Genomic DNA, 16092 nt, shown 5'->3' with positions numbered 1-16092 from the left:
ATCATCCATCTGCCAGGCAAGTAGAAATGATAGAAGATGAGTTACTAGGAAAGGAAACACCTTTCCCACACTTCCAGTTCCCACCAGGTACCACTTGCACTCATATTTCACAGCTGCCACTCTCTTTCAAATAATGCAAAGATGAGCTTTCTGTCTGGTGTTTAAAAACACAGGGGAAAGTAAAATTCACCATTCACTGAACTTGGGATGTACTTTTTAGAAGTGCACTGGTTTTATGCACCTATTGTGAAGTGGGTCAGTATCATACAGCCTTGAATGGAAAGATGGCTCGGTGAAGACAGAGTACTTCACAGGGAAAAAGTGTCATAACTCATTTTAAGATAGTCACTCTAAGATATGGCTAATAAATACTTTTCTTAGCTAGCAAGTCTGAAAGAGTTAAACTGACTATCTTGGGACTGGGAGGTGCAATCCCTGTCCTTAGACATTTTCTCCTTATCCACTTTCCTTTCACCACCTTGCTTCAGCTGATGCTGCCCAGAGTACAAATGGAGACTGATGCTTTTCTTAGATCAGGGCTGCCTGCATGCCACTTGCTCTTTCCACAACATCTGATTAGTTCTGCCATCTTGATATGCCAGTAGCTAGATTAGTATTGTTGCAAGTCCAAAATACCAAAATACCCTGGACTTACCAAGAACCAACAGCTGGGAGCTTTCAGTTACTTCCCCATGAAGATTGGCTGCCTTGCAGGAGTATAACCCCTGATCTGATAGAGAAACATTTGCTATTAATAGCAACCCATCACGTAGATGGTGAGTAGAAGACAGCTTGACTTTGTTCTTAAACCAAGTAACTTTTGCTTCAGGAACACCTGGAAAAACATTGGCAAAGAGTAACTAACACAAGTAAGAATTGTAAGGCAAAAAATTTTTGTAAGGCAAATAGTGGAAGAAGAGATGAGAAGTTCTGAGCAAAGGCTAAAGAGAAAGGGGAAGGGACAAAGAAGATTTCATATGGCCACAGTCCTTTAGAGAGGTGACTCAAATAAAACAACTAAATAAATACAAAGACAGACACAATATGCTTCTTGCAGGCAGCTGCTCAAATAGTTGTAGTCTAGAACGGCAGTTTCGTCTGCATTTCAGTAGCAGCAGAAGAAACAGGCGTTGAAAGTGAGATCCCCTTAATGTTGAAGTATTGCTGTTGAATCTAAGAAAGATGCACTCTGCCTACAAAATGTCCACCAATGCTACAAAAATGTTTTTCTGGTTGTATTCTACAAGTGTGTCCTTCCCTGTCTTCAGTGTTTCCACACTAACAGGAGATCTGCAGGTACAACTGTTAGTACAGTTTGCTTTGGGGAAGATAAGCAGTGTATGTCAGTGAGCAGCAGTTTCCTTTTCTTTTGAGCTCCCACCCTCAGTGACACACGCCGCCTCAAGATGGGAACAGGAGGCAGCCAGCTCAGGGGCGAGCAAACGCATCGTGTTGCAGCACCGCCGCAAGGGGTAGCAAGAGCATTTCAATTGGCTTTGTTGGGTAACGGTACATGCCAGAGGATAGAGGGCTGAGTGTTTCCCTTGCAGAAATATCACAGAGACTCAAAGTCTGAGAGGTGCAGCTGGAAACAGAACTTACTTTGCTGGGTAGGCAAGACTTTAGGTAGTGAGTAATTACTTAAGTCTATTCTTCTTCAGCTTTCCCCTCCATCAATGTGCATATATCCAGCACAAAAAACCTACCTGGGATACTAGCAAGCAGAATTGTTTAAGACAGTTGAGATAATTTTGCTAAACCAGTGGCTCTGGGAGAAATGAATCATCACAATACAAGTTGATAACATCACAATACAATTTTCCAATGCCACAATATTCTTGAAATAATGAATTATATTTCACAGTCTGGTATAGCTGATGAATAAATATGGGCCATAAATCAAGGCAAGAACTAGAAAATAAAACCTCCAGCACGTAGGTGAAATACAGAGGAAAGGACTGTTCGGGCGAACTGAGAGAACTGCAAATTGGAAAAATTTGCAAAAACAGAAACACAAAGAGATAAAGGACAGGAAGGTAATATATTTAAAGCCACTTTTCCAAACCTGTTCTGACTCAACAGTCACTAATTGTACATGATATTTTGCAGAATGCCGTACAAACTAGATTTTTAAAACTGGTTCCTTCTTAGATGTCAAACTGTATTTTCAGTAACAGTTCTGGGCCATATTGCTTGAAGCTTATGGTATGTAAATTAATATCTGCACAGTTTAGGCAGTGAAATCAACAGAAAACTCCGTAGTGATACTGATGTGATCCAAACTGCTCTTGCATCCTATTTTTAAGTGAAATGGTGCACAGTAGTCAAGTGACCCACATCAAAAATGCTGCTGGCTTTCTGAAGCATGGAGCAAATCCTCCATCTGGAAGTCACTGGCATCTGCAAGACTCCTGAGTGACTTTTGGGTATAAGTTTCCCTAAGATTAGTTTTGGAGAAGTTTGGAATTGACCACAATCACCTAACAATAGTTAAAAAAAAATAAAAATTCTTTCACTTCTATCGACAAAGCAGTGAAGTTATGTCAAGTGAAATAATGTTGGTTTTCAATCTTGATCAAAACCACAACACTGTCTTTATGGTAAAACTGAAATAGAGTTTCATCTTGACATAAATTACATCAGGAGCCATTTAAACTCTAAGGCAACAAGAATGATTGTATTTTCCCTTGTCTTTTAGTTAATATATATACATTTCAGCTCAGCAGACAGACTTTGACAATGGTTATACTTGTATAAGAAGCTGAAAAGCAATATAAAATTACTCCCTATGCTTTGGTTCTGTACTTTCCCATTATCTTTTATTTTTAAGAAAACTTCTCCAGATTTATCAACACCTGTTAGCAGAAAGTGTGTATTTCTGGCCCTTTACAGAAAACACAGCTTTAGAAAATACCATAACTGATCCTCAATATCTCTCTTATAAATATCTATTCTGCTGTCTTGCTGGCTCTCAGTAAAGATGTGTCCTTACATGACCTGAGATATCCAGATCCAGTACACTCATGGTCATATACCACAGACTATATATAGCACAGGGATAGAAATACAGCTTATATTAATGGGATTGACAGTCACCGAACTCTGACCCCAAACAACTCTCACTAGCTGTGCTGGCTCAGGACACCCTGACACAACTAGAGAGAAAGTACTAGAAGGAAAAACTATAGCTTTACAAGACCGTGTGAAGAACTGTTTTCATCCAGAGAAGTCTCCACATAATTTCTGGATATACTAGTTTGCTTTCTAACTGTGTTAACTTTGTTCTCACACTCTAATCTATTTTTTATTGCCAGATGTTATTGCATTAACTTTTGCATGTTAATTTACTATGATTTAGTATCCATTTCATTGTTAATGTTTTCTGAGGAGCTTTAGCAAACTGTGCAGATTAAAGTTCATCTACTCTGAAGAAGTCACTAGGATACAACACATTTGCTGACTGCAGACATAGTGCATGTTATTCTTATCCTTAGAATTGATTGTTCTAAGGATGATAAAAAAGTATAAAAGACTGGATAACCACAAAGCTGATGCTAAAAAAAAAAGTGCTTACATTAGGAGGAAAATTGCATTTATTCTCATACTATGTTACAGGTTTTATGAGATGGTTCTTTTTCCAGGTGTAGGCAAAACAGTTGACAGAAATTGCTGTTCTTGGATCATTTCTCAAGGTAGCTTTTTTGTGACTGCTGTTGACTTACTAACACTATTTTTACAAATTTAGGATTTTAGTGCCCATAAAACATATCTGCCCTCATTGATCTCTCTCTCATTCCCTTTGTAACATCTCAACTTGTGGTTTATGATTTTATGATAATTTCAAGAGCATTAATCTTGGGTGCCAACATAGTCAACGTTTTCTGCAGAGGCAGTAGCAGAAGATTTTTTTCACCCATGGAGAAAATCAGGATTTAAGAAATTTTCTTCTGTGTCACAGAAGATTGCAATATACAGATATTAGAGAGCAAAAAGCCTTCTCCTAGATGAGAAGACATAGCTAAAATTTTCCATTTTGGATGTTGTCATAGTGGGTTAGATTCATAAAATTGCTAAAGGTTATTTTCCTCTCAGAAAAACTTTGAATCTGTGCCATTGACCATTTTGTGCTCCCCCCCTGTAGTTTTTTGATATTATAAGTACTGTGGCAACTTTGTTTAGTCATCCTGTAATTTTTATGGTGCTTTTATACTAAAGAGAAATGGCTACACTTCTTGGATCAGCAATAATGGTCTGAATCTGTAGGTTATGTGTTTGGGCAGCTAAGAGAACGCAGAGAGAGAAATCCAAAATAAATTGTGTTAATGTAATATTTAATCTCTTTCACAAAATGTCCATGCCGGTTAGCGTGGTGAGGCATGGAGAAAAAAAAAATAGGTATCACTTTCATCTTCTTCCTTGAAAGTAGCTGGACATCAGTCTGATTGCAAGAGAGTGTCATACTATGCATAAAAGTGTAATGAATCCATGGTATGGCCCCAGATCTTCAGGGATTTCCCGCTCCTCCTCCTGATATCAACATCATTCCCACCAACAGCTGTAGGACTGCCACACGCAGATAAGGTCAACCTATTTTGGTTACCATTGGAAAGAGACAAGCTGCCACTGTAAGACTGAGTGATTTTCAGTCTTCGACTGGAAAAGAGTTTTGGGGAAAATCCTGTTTCAGTAGAATTCCTCTGACCTCTTGCACTTCCAAGATGAAAAACAGAAATGAAAGAAACAGAAAAAAAGAGTGCTAGCATGCCTTTAATGGAAAGTAAGTTAGGGAGGAAAAGAAGAAAGTAACTGGGGTGACTTTTAAAAACCCCATCAGTGATGAGGTTAATCAATACATGCTTCTATACTGTCCGCAAATATCCCCAAATGTAGCTATGTGTATCAGTTTTGTTGCTTCACACCATACAGTGTATCTCTTACAATGATGACTGTTGCATTGACTTTTTTTGCCGATTTTCTCAAGCCTCTACTCCTGCCTTGTTTAATATTGATAAAAGGAGAACAAGCTCTATGGTAAGAATTAATGGAAGCAATGAAGTTTGCCCAAGACCTAGGAAAACCTTGCAATTTCACTCAGCTGCAACTGGAGATACCAGTTTAGCAAAGAATCTCACACAAATTTACAGCCAAAGGCACCCACACAGGAGAGAATAATTTTTTTTACCTGCAACTTGGCAGCTAATGCTAACATTTGCTTTCTGGATTGTTTTCAGCATGCTTCCAATATCAACAGTGACAGCAGGGGATTCAGTGTTGATCATGGTATCTCTTGATGCCTTTATCAGTGGTTTTCCTGTGTAAAAGAAGCACCACAGTTTATCATACCAAGGACATTGGACTCACAGTGGGATAGATGGGCTGAAGCACTCTGTGCGAAAGTACACACAACAGACAGGCGGATAAGGGAAAATGAAGTGTGAGGCCACTTGTTTTTTATAATATTTCCAATGTGTCGCCAAATTCCATGGGTAAAGCTGTCTTGAAAAAAGAAAAAGCACACTTGAAGCAGTGGCAGAATAGCATTAAAGATGTATGGACATACAGGTGAACCAGCTAAATCAATAAACACCAGCACAGCTGGAGCTGCAGCAAGATGCTTGCCTGGCACTGCAACTGCATTACCACATTTTGGTAAATACCAAACACAGGAACCTGAGTGATGGCTACAGGCACAGCAGAGAAAGTTTAGAGCAACATGCAAGCTGTTTCTACACATTGATCATGGTCTCCTTAACCTGCACTGGGTTGAAGAAGACCAGATCATAACCAGAAAGTTTTCTCATAATGGCCAACACAAGAAGATGAGGGATATAAATTGTATTAATGCAATACACTGTTACTACATGTTTTAGATAAAACAAAACAGGTTATCTGGTGGGAAGTGGTATATCTCTAACAGAGCTACTGCTTTGCCCACAATAAAGTGTGCTTTCAACATTGGTGACAGCAAGTCAGGGTATTTTGCTGCAGGGTATTTATGTCTTTGTGGGATTACTTCCAAAGTTATCCACCTTAAATAGCTCAAGAAGACTTCTGCAAATCCTTTTGTAGGGCTACTGTAAAGGGATGCTTACAAAACAGGCCAGAGGTACTCTGAATTGAGCTGAATTAAGGTGCTATCCTGTCTCATAGAAACTGCTCTGCAGTCAAGATATTGCAGGAGTAGCAGGACATAACACAGGTGCTTTAAATGGCATATGGCTTGGGTGTTTTTTGTTGCATTTTCAAACACATAATTTTCCAAAAATCTATAAACACCTTTTTTCCCCCCCATTTTAAATAAATGGTCAGATACAAAACCAGATATCGTTATTTTCCCCCAAAAGCTGAAGTGTTAGGCTAATGTCTATCACTAGCTTTATTTGCATGCTATTTTGGTGCAGACCAACGAAGAAAAGATGGATGTGAGAAAAAGAATTGTATCTCATTGAGCTCATGGAGAATGCTGAAAATTTAATTCAGTCTTAAATATAAATCTCTCTATATAGCTGTATTTCCAGGGCTTTTAAAAGATACCGTTCATCTGGAAATCCTGTCATATCAGTTAGGTATATACCCTGTACTTTACTTTTTTTTTTTTTTTTTTTTTTTTTTTTTTTTTTTTTTTTTTTTTTTTTTTTTTTTTTTTTAAATTTTGATGATTTTAATGCCCAAGAATAGCTAAGTATAATACTACATTTTATTGTTGAAATACCCCCAGAAGTTTTGATCCTTTTTGGCAAAGTCTAAATAAAGGAAAAATTCTTCAGCTATCCATTAGCCTTTTATTTTCCTGATTGGTTCCCATAACCCCACCACAAGATTAAAGATATTTTAGCTGTTCAACACATTAATGAGTAGGAAACCATTGAGAAAACAAAAAGGACTGTATTCCACTGTTTTTGGGTGTTTGTTCCCCCCCCCCCCCCTGCATGTGTTGAATTAATCAGAAAATTCTAGAATGAAATAATCTTTCGGCCCCACTCTTGGTTTGTCTAAAGTTTGTCTAAAGACGGTCTCAGCTTTCCAGGTTCTTTTAGAGAAAATACTTCCATTATTCCAAAAAGATTATTACTTTGTTCCAAAAACAACTCAGTATTTCACTTCGATATTGATGGCCTCATTTTATAGGCTGTTCACCTCTTTGCCTTGGATGTGAGATGCAAAAGTATACCATTTCCTAAGAGGAGTGCTGCTTGAGCCTGTGATGCATGAATGCTAATTCACCTTAAATTTTAAATTACAGCTCTGATAATTATTTATAATAAAAAAGCTAACAGCCTTCTTATGCCACATGTATATCTAACAATTTATTTTTCAGTGTCATACAAAATTGTTTCCACAACATGTTGCACAAAAACTATGGCTTTTACACTTACTGGAACAATGCGGACAGAGTAGCAGTTTTGACTGATGATTTTTTAATCTCATGTTCAGCTTCATGCTGGTGCTACATAAGAGGTTTAGTGTGGAGTTGCTTCTTCCAAAATATGACACTACCCTAACAGCAGCACTGCTACCCTGCTGGCTGGAGTTCAGCAAAAGTAATTTTGATAGTAGTAGTGTAATTGGTGTACAGGTAATTTGTAGCTCTGATGCAGATCTTTCTTTTTTGCTCTGGAAGATTCACCTGTTCTGCTAAAGGACAAGACAAAGTCTCCTTCTAGTTGATTTAATGATCTAAGATCAGTTGCTTCTAAGAACAACTGTCATCCACTGTTGCCTTTTACATGTTCTTTATGCATCTCTTAACTGATTTTTTTTCTGTGTTTGGTGTAAAAAAAAATTTTTAAAAATTAAAGCTGTTCCTTCCTCTAGTTATACACGGATACAGTGGCTGCTGATGGCTGCTGCCTATGCATCAGAAGCCTCCAAATGTTTCCACATGCTGAAACAATGAAATGGATGTCTACAAAATCAATACGTTTTCCAATATTCCTAGTATGTTTACCTTTGTCATGGTGATAAATTGGATCCTGCTTCTGCAAAACCTCTCTGCCCTGTCACAGTCATTAGATGTCATGGTCTGTTCTGTTCCTCTAGGTTTCTCAACAGGTCTTCATTCATGTTTGCTGCTCCACCCTTCTGCTAGTCCTGAAGTGGTTGTGAGGCTGTTGGCCAGGTTTTCTGGGGAACTTTGAAGAAGCTGGACTCCAGCTCCCTTGCCATTGGTTTTTATCTGGTTGAGTTTTCTTTTGAATTGAATTCTAAACCAGCAGAGGATATTTAGTCTGCTTTAGAACCTGCTACTAGAGGAATAGAAACATGGTATCTAAATTTTTGAGAACCTCTATTTGCTACAGTTGAAACAGTCAGCCACACTTGTGATGGAATATGATAGAGTGTTTGATGCTGTAAAAGACAGCTACTGGAAGCTATTAATTAGACAACTCTAATGCTCATCTCAAGTTTTCTGGCTTGCCTAATGTACACCTGAGTAAGTCGTGCAAGCTGTCTGATATACTTGAAGACATCAGTGTCAGGTTTAAAATGAAGCACAGAAGTTGGAAGGCTTGGACTGCACTGTCCCTACAGGCTGCAAATAACCAGGATAAGCACTGTTTTAAGTGCGTGTTGGATGCAAGTGAGAAAAAGCTTTGATGTCTTGCAGAGACACACAAACCTCACAAACTATCTATGAGAGCTGGACTATGCCTCACGTTTTTGCAGAACTCACACCCTCTGTTTTCATCAGTGTACTTCTGTCAACTCATGTTACTCAGCTTTAGCAGCCATCAGTTCCCCCACAAACAACTTCTGTCCAGGTTCACACAACATGGACCATCTTGCAATCACAGAGGTTAAACTATTACCTGCTAGGGTGACAGCAATGGAGACTGAGTCAGATCCCAGGGCATTGGATGCATTGCAAGCATAGAAACCCACATCAGATTCCACGGGTGCTAGAATTTTTAAGGAGTCATCAGGCTGAAGGAGCAACCTGGCATAAAGCAGAAAGAAATATGTCATAGTCTCTTAGTCTATGTGAACATGAACATATATACTGGAATTTTTCAGGCTCAGGTAATAGTTTTTATAGATGAGGCCTTAAGGTTATATTTTAAAATCTATGAAGATATTTAAATTCTTACACTGAGACTCTAAGCTGTAATAACTTAAATTAAATTTTAGTTTCATTCCCAGTTCCTCTACTGCTGGTATGTGTATTAAAGGAAGATTGCTGAGTAATTAGGACACTTGCCCAGTGAAATCTCTGCTGTACTACTGCATAATGCTGAGTGAGTTCCTTAGCATTGCTGTCTTCCAGTTCTGCAACATAGGAATAGCGATATAAGAAAAAGCCAAATTATTGCAAGGAAAAAACCATGAAACATGCTGAAGTTGTGGAGGAAGAAATGAAGTGAACAACAGGATCACTGTTAAAGCTTGAAATGGGTTCAGATTCTTTAATTGATGGGCAGCTTGCACAAACTCATCAGTCTTAATTATTCCCTGATAGTCAGTGAAGTCAGTTTTCAGCTCCTCCTTGGGCTGAACCCACTGTTTCTTTCCTCTGCCAGTATGAGGAGCCAACCATGAGCTCAGTGTACTGCCTATGGTTACATGGAATAAATATGGTCTTAGTGCTCTTATGAACTGCTTCTTTTCACTCTGGTTTTGCAGTGGTATAACATAAGGTCATGCACCTGTTTCAGCAAGAATTCAGTCAGTGGATTTGTGTCAATGCTTACGTACCCTTATTTTCATCACATTGCATTTCATGATTACTGCTCCCTTCTCTGAGCTTTCTTTTTAGCTGAAACTGTTGATAAAATCTGAGCATACTGTTCTCATCAGCAACTTTCAGCTGCTGTTGCTTGTAAACTCTTAGTTGAGGATGTGATTGACAATGGTAAGGGTGAAACTGGGGGAAACACATGCAATAAAAGTCTGCTCACAGATCCTGGAATTGATGAGTTTCCTTACACTCCCATCCCTATAGTAAAAGCTCATGGACAAAAATGCCACAGATACTCAATTCTGTACAACACTGTGGGTGTTAGATCTCTAAACCAAACCAGATTATGGCCACCCAGAAAAATCTATTATAGGAAAAAACTCCAGAGTTAACATTATTTTTTTACCCTTTTGTGAGTAATAATAAAAACAGTCATTATCAAGAAAAGAGCTGTCTGTTGTTAAACAAGTTTTGTAAATGCTTAGAAAAATGCACATTTGCCAAAAAAAAAAAAAAAAAGAAAAAAAAAAAAGAAAAAAAAAGAAAAAAGGTACTTTTCTCTGCTTGCATAGCCAGAAATCCACCAGTGTCTGAAATAATTACCTTCCCACTTTTGCTGCCAAGGATGTTTTTCTGTCCTTTTAGTCATATGCAGGGCTGAATAGATAGCCTCTGCTAACAGTGACAGTAAATAACAGAGTTTTTACTTGCAGAACTAATGTTAGCATGCATCAGTATCCCACACATATATTTTTAGTTTAACACTGACTGCTTCAATCATTACATGGAATTCATTAAATCATCAGAAGTTGTCCTAAATTATAACAGTCTTTAACATTTAAAAGTTCAGTGTTTTCTGTTTACATGTCTGCAAATATGGTATGTAGGCAGATCTAGTCTACACCAAACTAAGGCTTAAAATCATTTTAATTAATGTTTCTGACATCTTCAGGCTGAGGAAAGATCTTGCCTACTACTACACCTTATAAAACACAAGGATGCCTAATTTGTTTGTTGTTAATCAGCTTTCTTGACATAAACCTCTCTCTGTCACCTCGAGATCCAGCACAAATATTATTAGAAATAGAAGTAGTCCAGGTAGATTCTTGCCCTTTAAAAAAAATAAACTCCAACACAGCTCCATCCTTCTATCCTCTCAACCCAAGTTTTAATGTCCTTCTGCAGAAACAAACATAATGTCCTCTTCTTTTCAACAATTCTGTTATTTGTGCATCAGAATTTGGCATAGCTGCTTTTCTTGAAAGCACATCCTTTATTATTCCTCTTTGTATAGAATTATTTTGGCTGAATTCCCTATTTGCTCATAGATTGCTATTTTTGTTAGATATTGAGTTGCTCGTCAGGGATGGAAAAAGAAAAAACAGCTGTAACAACTCTTTATGTCACCAGCGTGTCTTCAGAATCTCATTTATGGACTGAAAATAATACAGCCTAATTTTAATCAGTCTCATCTCAGTTGCTCTGCACTACATTGCCTCCAAGAAAAAAATGTATTTTGCAGGACATAAATCAATGACTAAATCAGAGTGCACCTTGCAAACACCTAACTCTATACTACTTAGTGTTCACATGCTGCTTCAGGTCCTTTTATAAAATTTCTTTCTGTTTTAGAGAAGTTGAATTATCAAGTACCAATGAATCCCAGTGACAGAAATTACAGCATACTTCCAAAGCTTACTAAACAATGCATAAATTCCTCAAAGATTTTTCACTTTTAAAATGGATTCCTAAGAACTTAATCTAAATTTTCTCTAAAATAAAACATTTTCCAGCATAAACAGCAGTCTAAAAACTTTGGTATGGATACAAGTAGGCTCTGAAATAGCATTCAGAGCCCATGATGGTGTTAACTTGACACTTTAACATTAGGAGAGAGTATGGACTCTTCTGTTAAATAGGCACTTATATGCACTTAGGCTGAATACGCAGATACAAGTTGGGGATCTTTTACTGGAACCACAGATATTTTCAACCGTTGCAGGTATTTGTGTCATATGTTTTCATTCTATTGAGTAACTGAAAACCAGCACTTTTTGGGGACTTATGTTATATCTTTTTGTAACTGTACTTAGACTGAAGCTAAAGAAAATTAATTTTTGCAAGGATAGCCATGCAGTAGGAGTCATAATTTTAGGTGGATAAAACAGCTCACGGAATGGGGCAATTCTCATTGCCTTAATAAAGCCATGCATCAACCTCCATCATTACTGGACATCACTGGCTCAGACAAAATCCATGGCCACAATGTGTGAAAGTGAATGCCTTTATCTCAGTGGTTTGTATATACAAAACAGGTAACTGTCACCCAACCTAAACCCAGCAGCCTATACTCTAAGAATTGCAATACCAACCAAGTGCTTCTGAGATCTCAGTATATTCGGTAGGGTATCACCTGAGGAACTTCAGCACTACTCTCTGACCATTCTCAGCAGAAGTGTCTCTCTTTGACACTTGAAAGCCCATCTCTATTTATTTGGGTATTCCTATTAAGACCAAGGTGGGCTGCAAAATGGAAATTTCTCCTCCATTCCATGGCTGGGAAAGTACAAAGAAAACAAATTGCAGAGCTGAAGGACAGTTCAAGCATACCAGACCCCACCACATGTTTACATCTGTGGCCTTGCAGTTCACAGCAGTACACTATTTTTCCATGGACACAGCTGACTGACAAGCACCAAGAGCATTCTGAGCCAAAACCAGAATACTCCTCTTAAAGAACCCAGCAAAAAATCCACAAAACAATTTTTTTATACACCATGATTTTTAAATTTCCATTAACTCCAAAAATATATGTGTTGAGTTACAGTTGAAGCTCAGAGCATGGTCATTACTTCCCTCACACACCAGCCTGAGGGAACTATAAATGATGAGTACAGAAGGATATTCATAAAGTGGAAACTGCCTCAACATTTAAAGAAGAGTTGTCAATGATTTATGCCACTAACTGGAAAACAAATGATACTTTCCTTAGACTTTCCAATAGAAATTTGAGCACACACACAACTGACTGATAATTCAGAAACAAAACAAAACATTTAAGGCCATTTCAGCCAAACTGAATGGGGAAAAAAAAATTAGATTGAAAAGGAATTGTGAAATTATGTATAAAAATATCTGAACTGAAATTTCAGGAATCATATAAGTGTCTTTTATTTCAGCTAAATTTATCTACTTGTTGTGATATCATGACAGCTTGTAGGGTGTGAAATAAACTTTGCAGTTTCCCATGACTGTAGTGTCTACTATTCCTCATATGTGAACTTTATGTAGTGTCCCTTCCTTTCATGGGTACCACAGAAGTTACAGTCATTTCAAGTAGGGAAAAACCCCCAACTTAATGGCTCAATTCCAATACGATAGAACCACTAGATGAAAATTTATAAATTAAACTGGTTTTAGGGGCAGCCTATAGTTATTTTCACAGGTATATGTCCAAATGAAGGGATTCTGTTATGTCCAAGTTGTGATTATGACTGCATGTGATTTCAACCAGAGGTACATTCTTGTTCTCAGTGACCTACACTTTCAAAAGTGTTGTTGTTTTTTGTTGTTGTTGGGTTTTTTCTTTTTTTTTCCCTTTTTTTTTTTTTTTTTTCTTTTTTTGGTGTTAAATTTAATATACTTATTAGCCCTCAGACAGAGAGGCAAGAACCACGAAACTCAGATCATGATAGAAAGCAATTATTTTTTCATTGATTCAATAGTCAAAATAAAGAAGGAGCTAATAAAATAATTTCATAACTGTATAGAAGGGGCAATTTTACCTAAATCAAAACTTTACTGGATGATCCCAGGGCACCACACTGGAAATTAATTTTTGTCTTGATTCCATCGTTTCTTATGACCTTATGACTAAATGTATATGTCTTAGCATGATATGTCAGTATCTTGCACAGAAGGAGTTGCTAGCAGATGTCTGGACAATTTTGTTATACTATGCTGCTCATTACTACTGTCTACTACAGTCTTTTCTTGTTCTTATATACTGATTTCTTACAGAACAGAACCAAAATACAAAATCCCAAGCATACACATGAGAAGAATGCATGTTATCAACACAGTTAAGCATATTACTTGTACTGAAAATAACCTCTTTCTGTTTTCCCTTCCACACAAATGAATAATGTGGAGTGATAGGAAAGTAAAGGCTACCTGAAAGCATTTTGTTATGTCAGCTTCTCAGGTTACACTTGGGATCAGCATCCAGAGTTTAAACAGATGAGGATTCACCAATTCACGTGACACGACAAATGCTAAATGATCTGTCTGCTGAGATGACAGCGAAGCTGCAAATAGCTATGAAGTGTGGTTCCACAGTTTACAGCCTTCATCAGAGCATACACAGCAAATGGTGATTATAATGACCTTTGATGTTTATCCTAGTGCAATTTAATGCATATGTGGAAGGCCAAAGCCTCATCTCCTCCATCGTCTCTTACCACAACCATGTCTGTCAGGCCCTCCTGGAGCACTAGGAGAAATGCAATTTCAGCTCCAACAGAGGATAATACTAACAAAAAATGACCAGTATTCATTTCTCAATATCAATCTTCATAGTAAAAAATCTCCAAATTCAGATGGGAAAATATACTAAGGCTCCCAGTCTCTGGATGCAGAGTGCTCTTTTGACTTAGGACAACTAAAGGACATAAGCAGACACTTACGTCCTTTAGTATTTTACAATCCCTTCTTTTTTACTTAAACAGAAGTAAAGTTCCTGTCTGCCACACCAGTCTGACCCACCGTCCAGACCTTGCAGAAGAGTTACAGTGCTCTGTTTACCCCATTTACCACTTCACATGCTCCTGCCCTTCTTTCTGTTATAAAATCAGACTACAGCAAAATATGGTTTTGTCCATGGAACTGACAGGAAGTAAAACATGGAGAGTGACAAGTCAAAATATCAATTATTTTCTTAAAAGTTAAATAAAATGCTTTACCTATCACTGTATTTCACTTCCTCTCCATTCTTAGCCCAGCTGATGGTGGGCTTTGGGTTTCCAACTGCTTCACAGTGAAGCAGCACACTCAGTGTGCCACTTGCTAGGACCACCGTCTGTCCCAGGTGGGTGACAACCTCTGAAGCAGAAAGTTGTTGTGCTGCTGAAATTTTTCGGAGAATGGCAGGCTTTTGATGAGGCCTGTGCAAGCCATTTGCCAGGTCTACAGAGGTGGGAATAAATGTTTCAGCAGACGATGTCCTCAGGGAACTGGTAAATCCAGACACACGTCTGTGGAAAGGGTACTCCACTGAGGCTGAATAAACTTTTTGTCTTGATGCTTTGAAGACAGATTCCCGGTGCTCCAAGTAGCTCTTGAAAACCTCATGAGCCAGCTGCACAACAAGATGCTCAGTGTAGGTATCTTTAAGCTCCTCAGGCTGTTGTGACAAATTTCTTATAATATCATCCAAACGTTTCTGCTCTGTGACCATAGTAAATGGCAGACTATGCTCTCGGCTCTGGTCCTCTTCTGAGGATGTGTTTCTCTCCATGGACACCTGGGCTTCCCGGGACTCCAAATTTTCCCCTGGCCAGCCCCTGAGCTGTAGCAGCCTTGAAACAATATTGTCATACCAGCTGCTGGGGTTAGTGAGGTGCCCTCGCTTTTCAGCCTTGCTACCATTGAAGACAATCCCATTGAGATGTTTATCCTCTGTTCGCAAAGCATCATTTAAGCCAGCCTTTCTCATTACTTCTTCCTCCCTAATACCTACTGGCTGCCCAGCAATGATCTTGTTGCTTCCAATCAGTTTAATTATGAAATGCTCCCTGGCTGGCCCTGCTGTGCAGGTGTACGTCCCAGTGTCTGAAGGCTTCAGATGATGGATTTTCATGTACTCATAGGGTGCGATGGTTATGTGAGCTGAACTGACAAGCCTCTTGTTATCCTTCTCCCAGGTGATCCTTGATTTATGGAACCTCCTGGTAGGGCATCGGAGGATAACAGTAGTTTCGGGTAGCAGGTAGGCATATCCACCCACAATGAAGTGCAGTTTCTTCTGTTTCCTTGTCTGGATGTAAACTTGCTTTACAGCCATTATATGTGGGCTTTGCTTATGAGCTGGTCTGCTGTGCCCTGAAATACCATTATATAATTAGTGTGTGATACCATTAAACAAAACCAGTAGAATACATTGTTGTAGGCAGCACTTAACCCATTAAACAGTAATGGGAGAAACTGGCCACCAGTTGCTGGACATTAGAGTAGAACAATCAAAATGAAGAATAACAAGACACACTTCAGGAATGAGAAAGTAGCTTAGAGTATATGCAGAAACCAAACAGCCAGGGATAAAAGCTTTATAGGAGAAAGAAAACTTGAGTGGAAACATAGTTGTTGTTAAAGTACTTAAACAAAGACTGTTTAAGAAATGCACTGAACAGACAAGCATT

At 38.3% G+C, this 16092-nt stretch overlaps 1 protein-coding gene across 1 annotated transcript in view; it reads right to left on the bottom strand.

The window, feature by feature from the left end:
* Positions 1-16092, bottom strand: part of ADAMTSL1 (ADAMTS like 1) — a 358154-nt gene that overhangs the window by 23694 nt on the left and 318368 nt on the right. Inside the window, exons 15-18 of the mRNA XM_040090980.1 lie at positions 14638-15775; positions 8811-8938; positions 5183-5311; positions 656-835 (exon numbers count right to left, since the gene is read on the bottom strand). Coding sequence (XP_039946914.1) covers positions 656-835; positions 5183-5311; positions 8811-8938; positions 14638-15775 — 1575 coding nt within the window. The remainder of the gene's footprint in view (positions 1-655; positions 836-5182; positions 5312-8810; positions 8939-14637; positions 15776-16092) is intronic.

This window comes from Hirundo rustica, chromosome Z (genome assembly GCF_015227805.2).
Source record: "Hirundo rustica isolate bHirRus1 chromosome Z, bHirRus1.pri.v3, whole genome shotgun sequence".
NCBI lineage: Eukaryota > Metazoa > Chordata > Aves > Passeriformes > Hirundinidae > Hirundo > Hirundo rustica.
The sequence above is the reverse complement of the archived record's forward strand: the minus strand, read 5'-3'. Positions and strand labels throughout refer to the sequence as shown.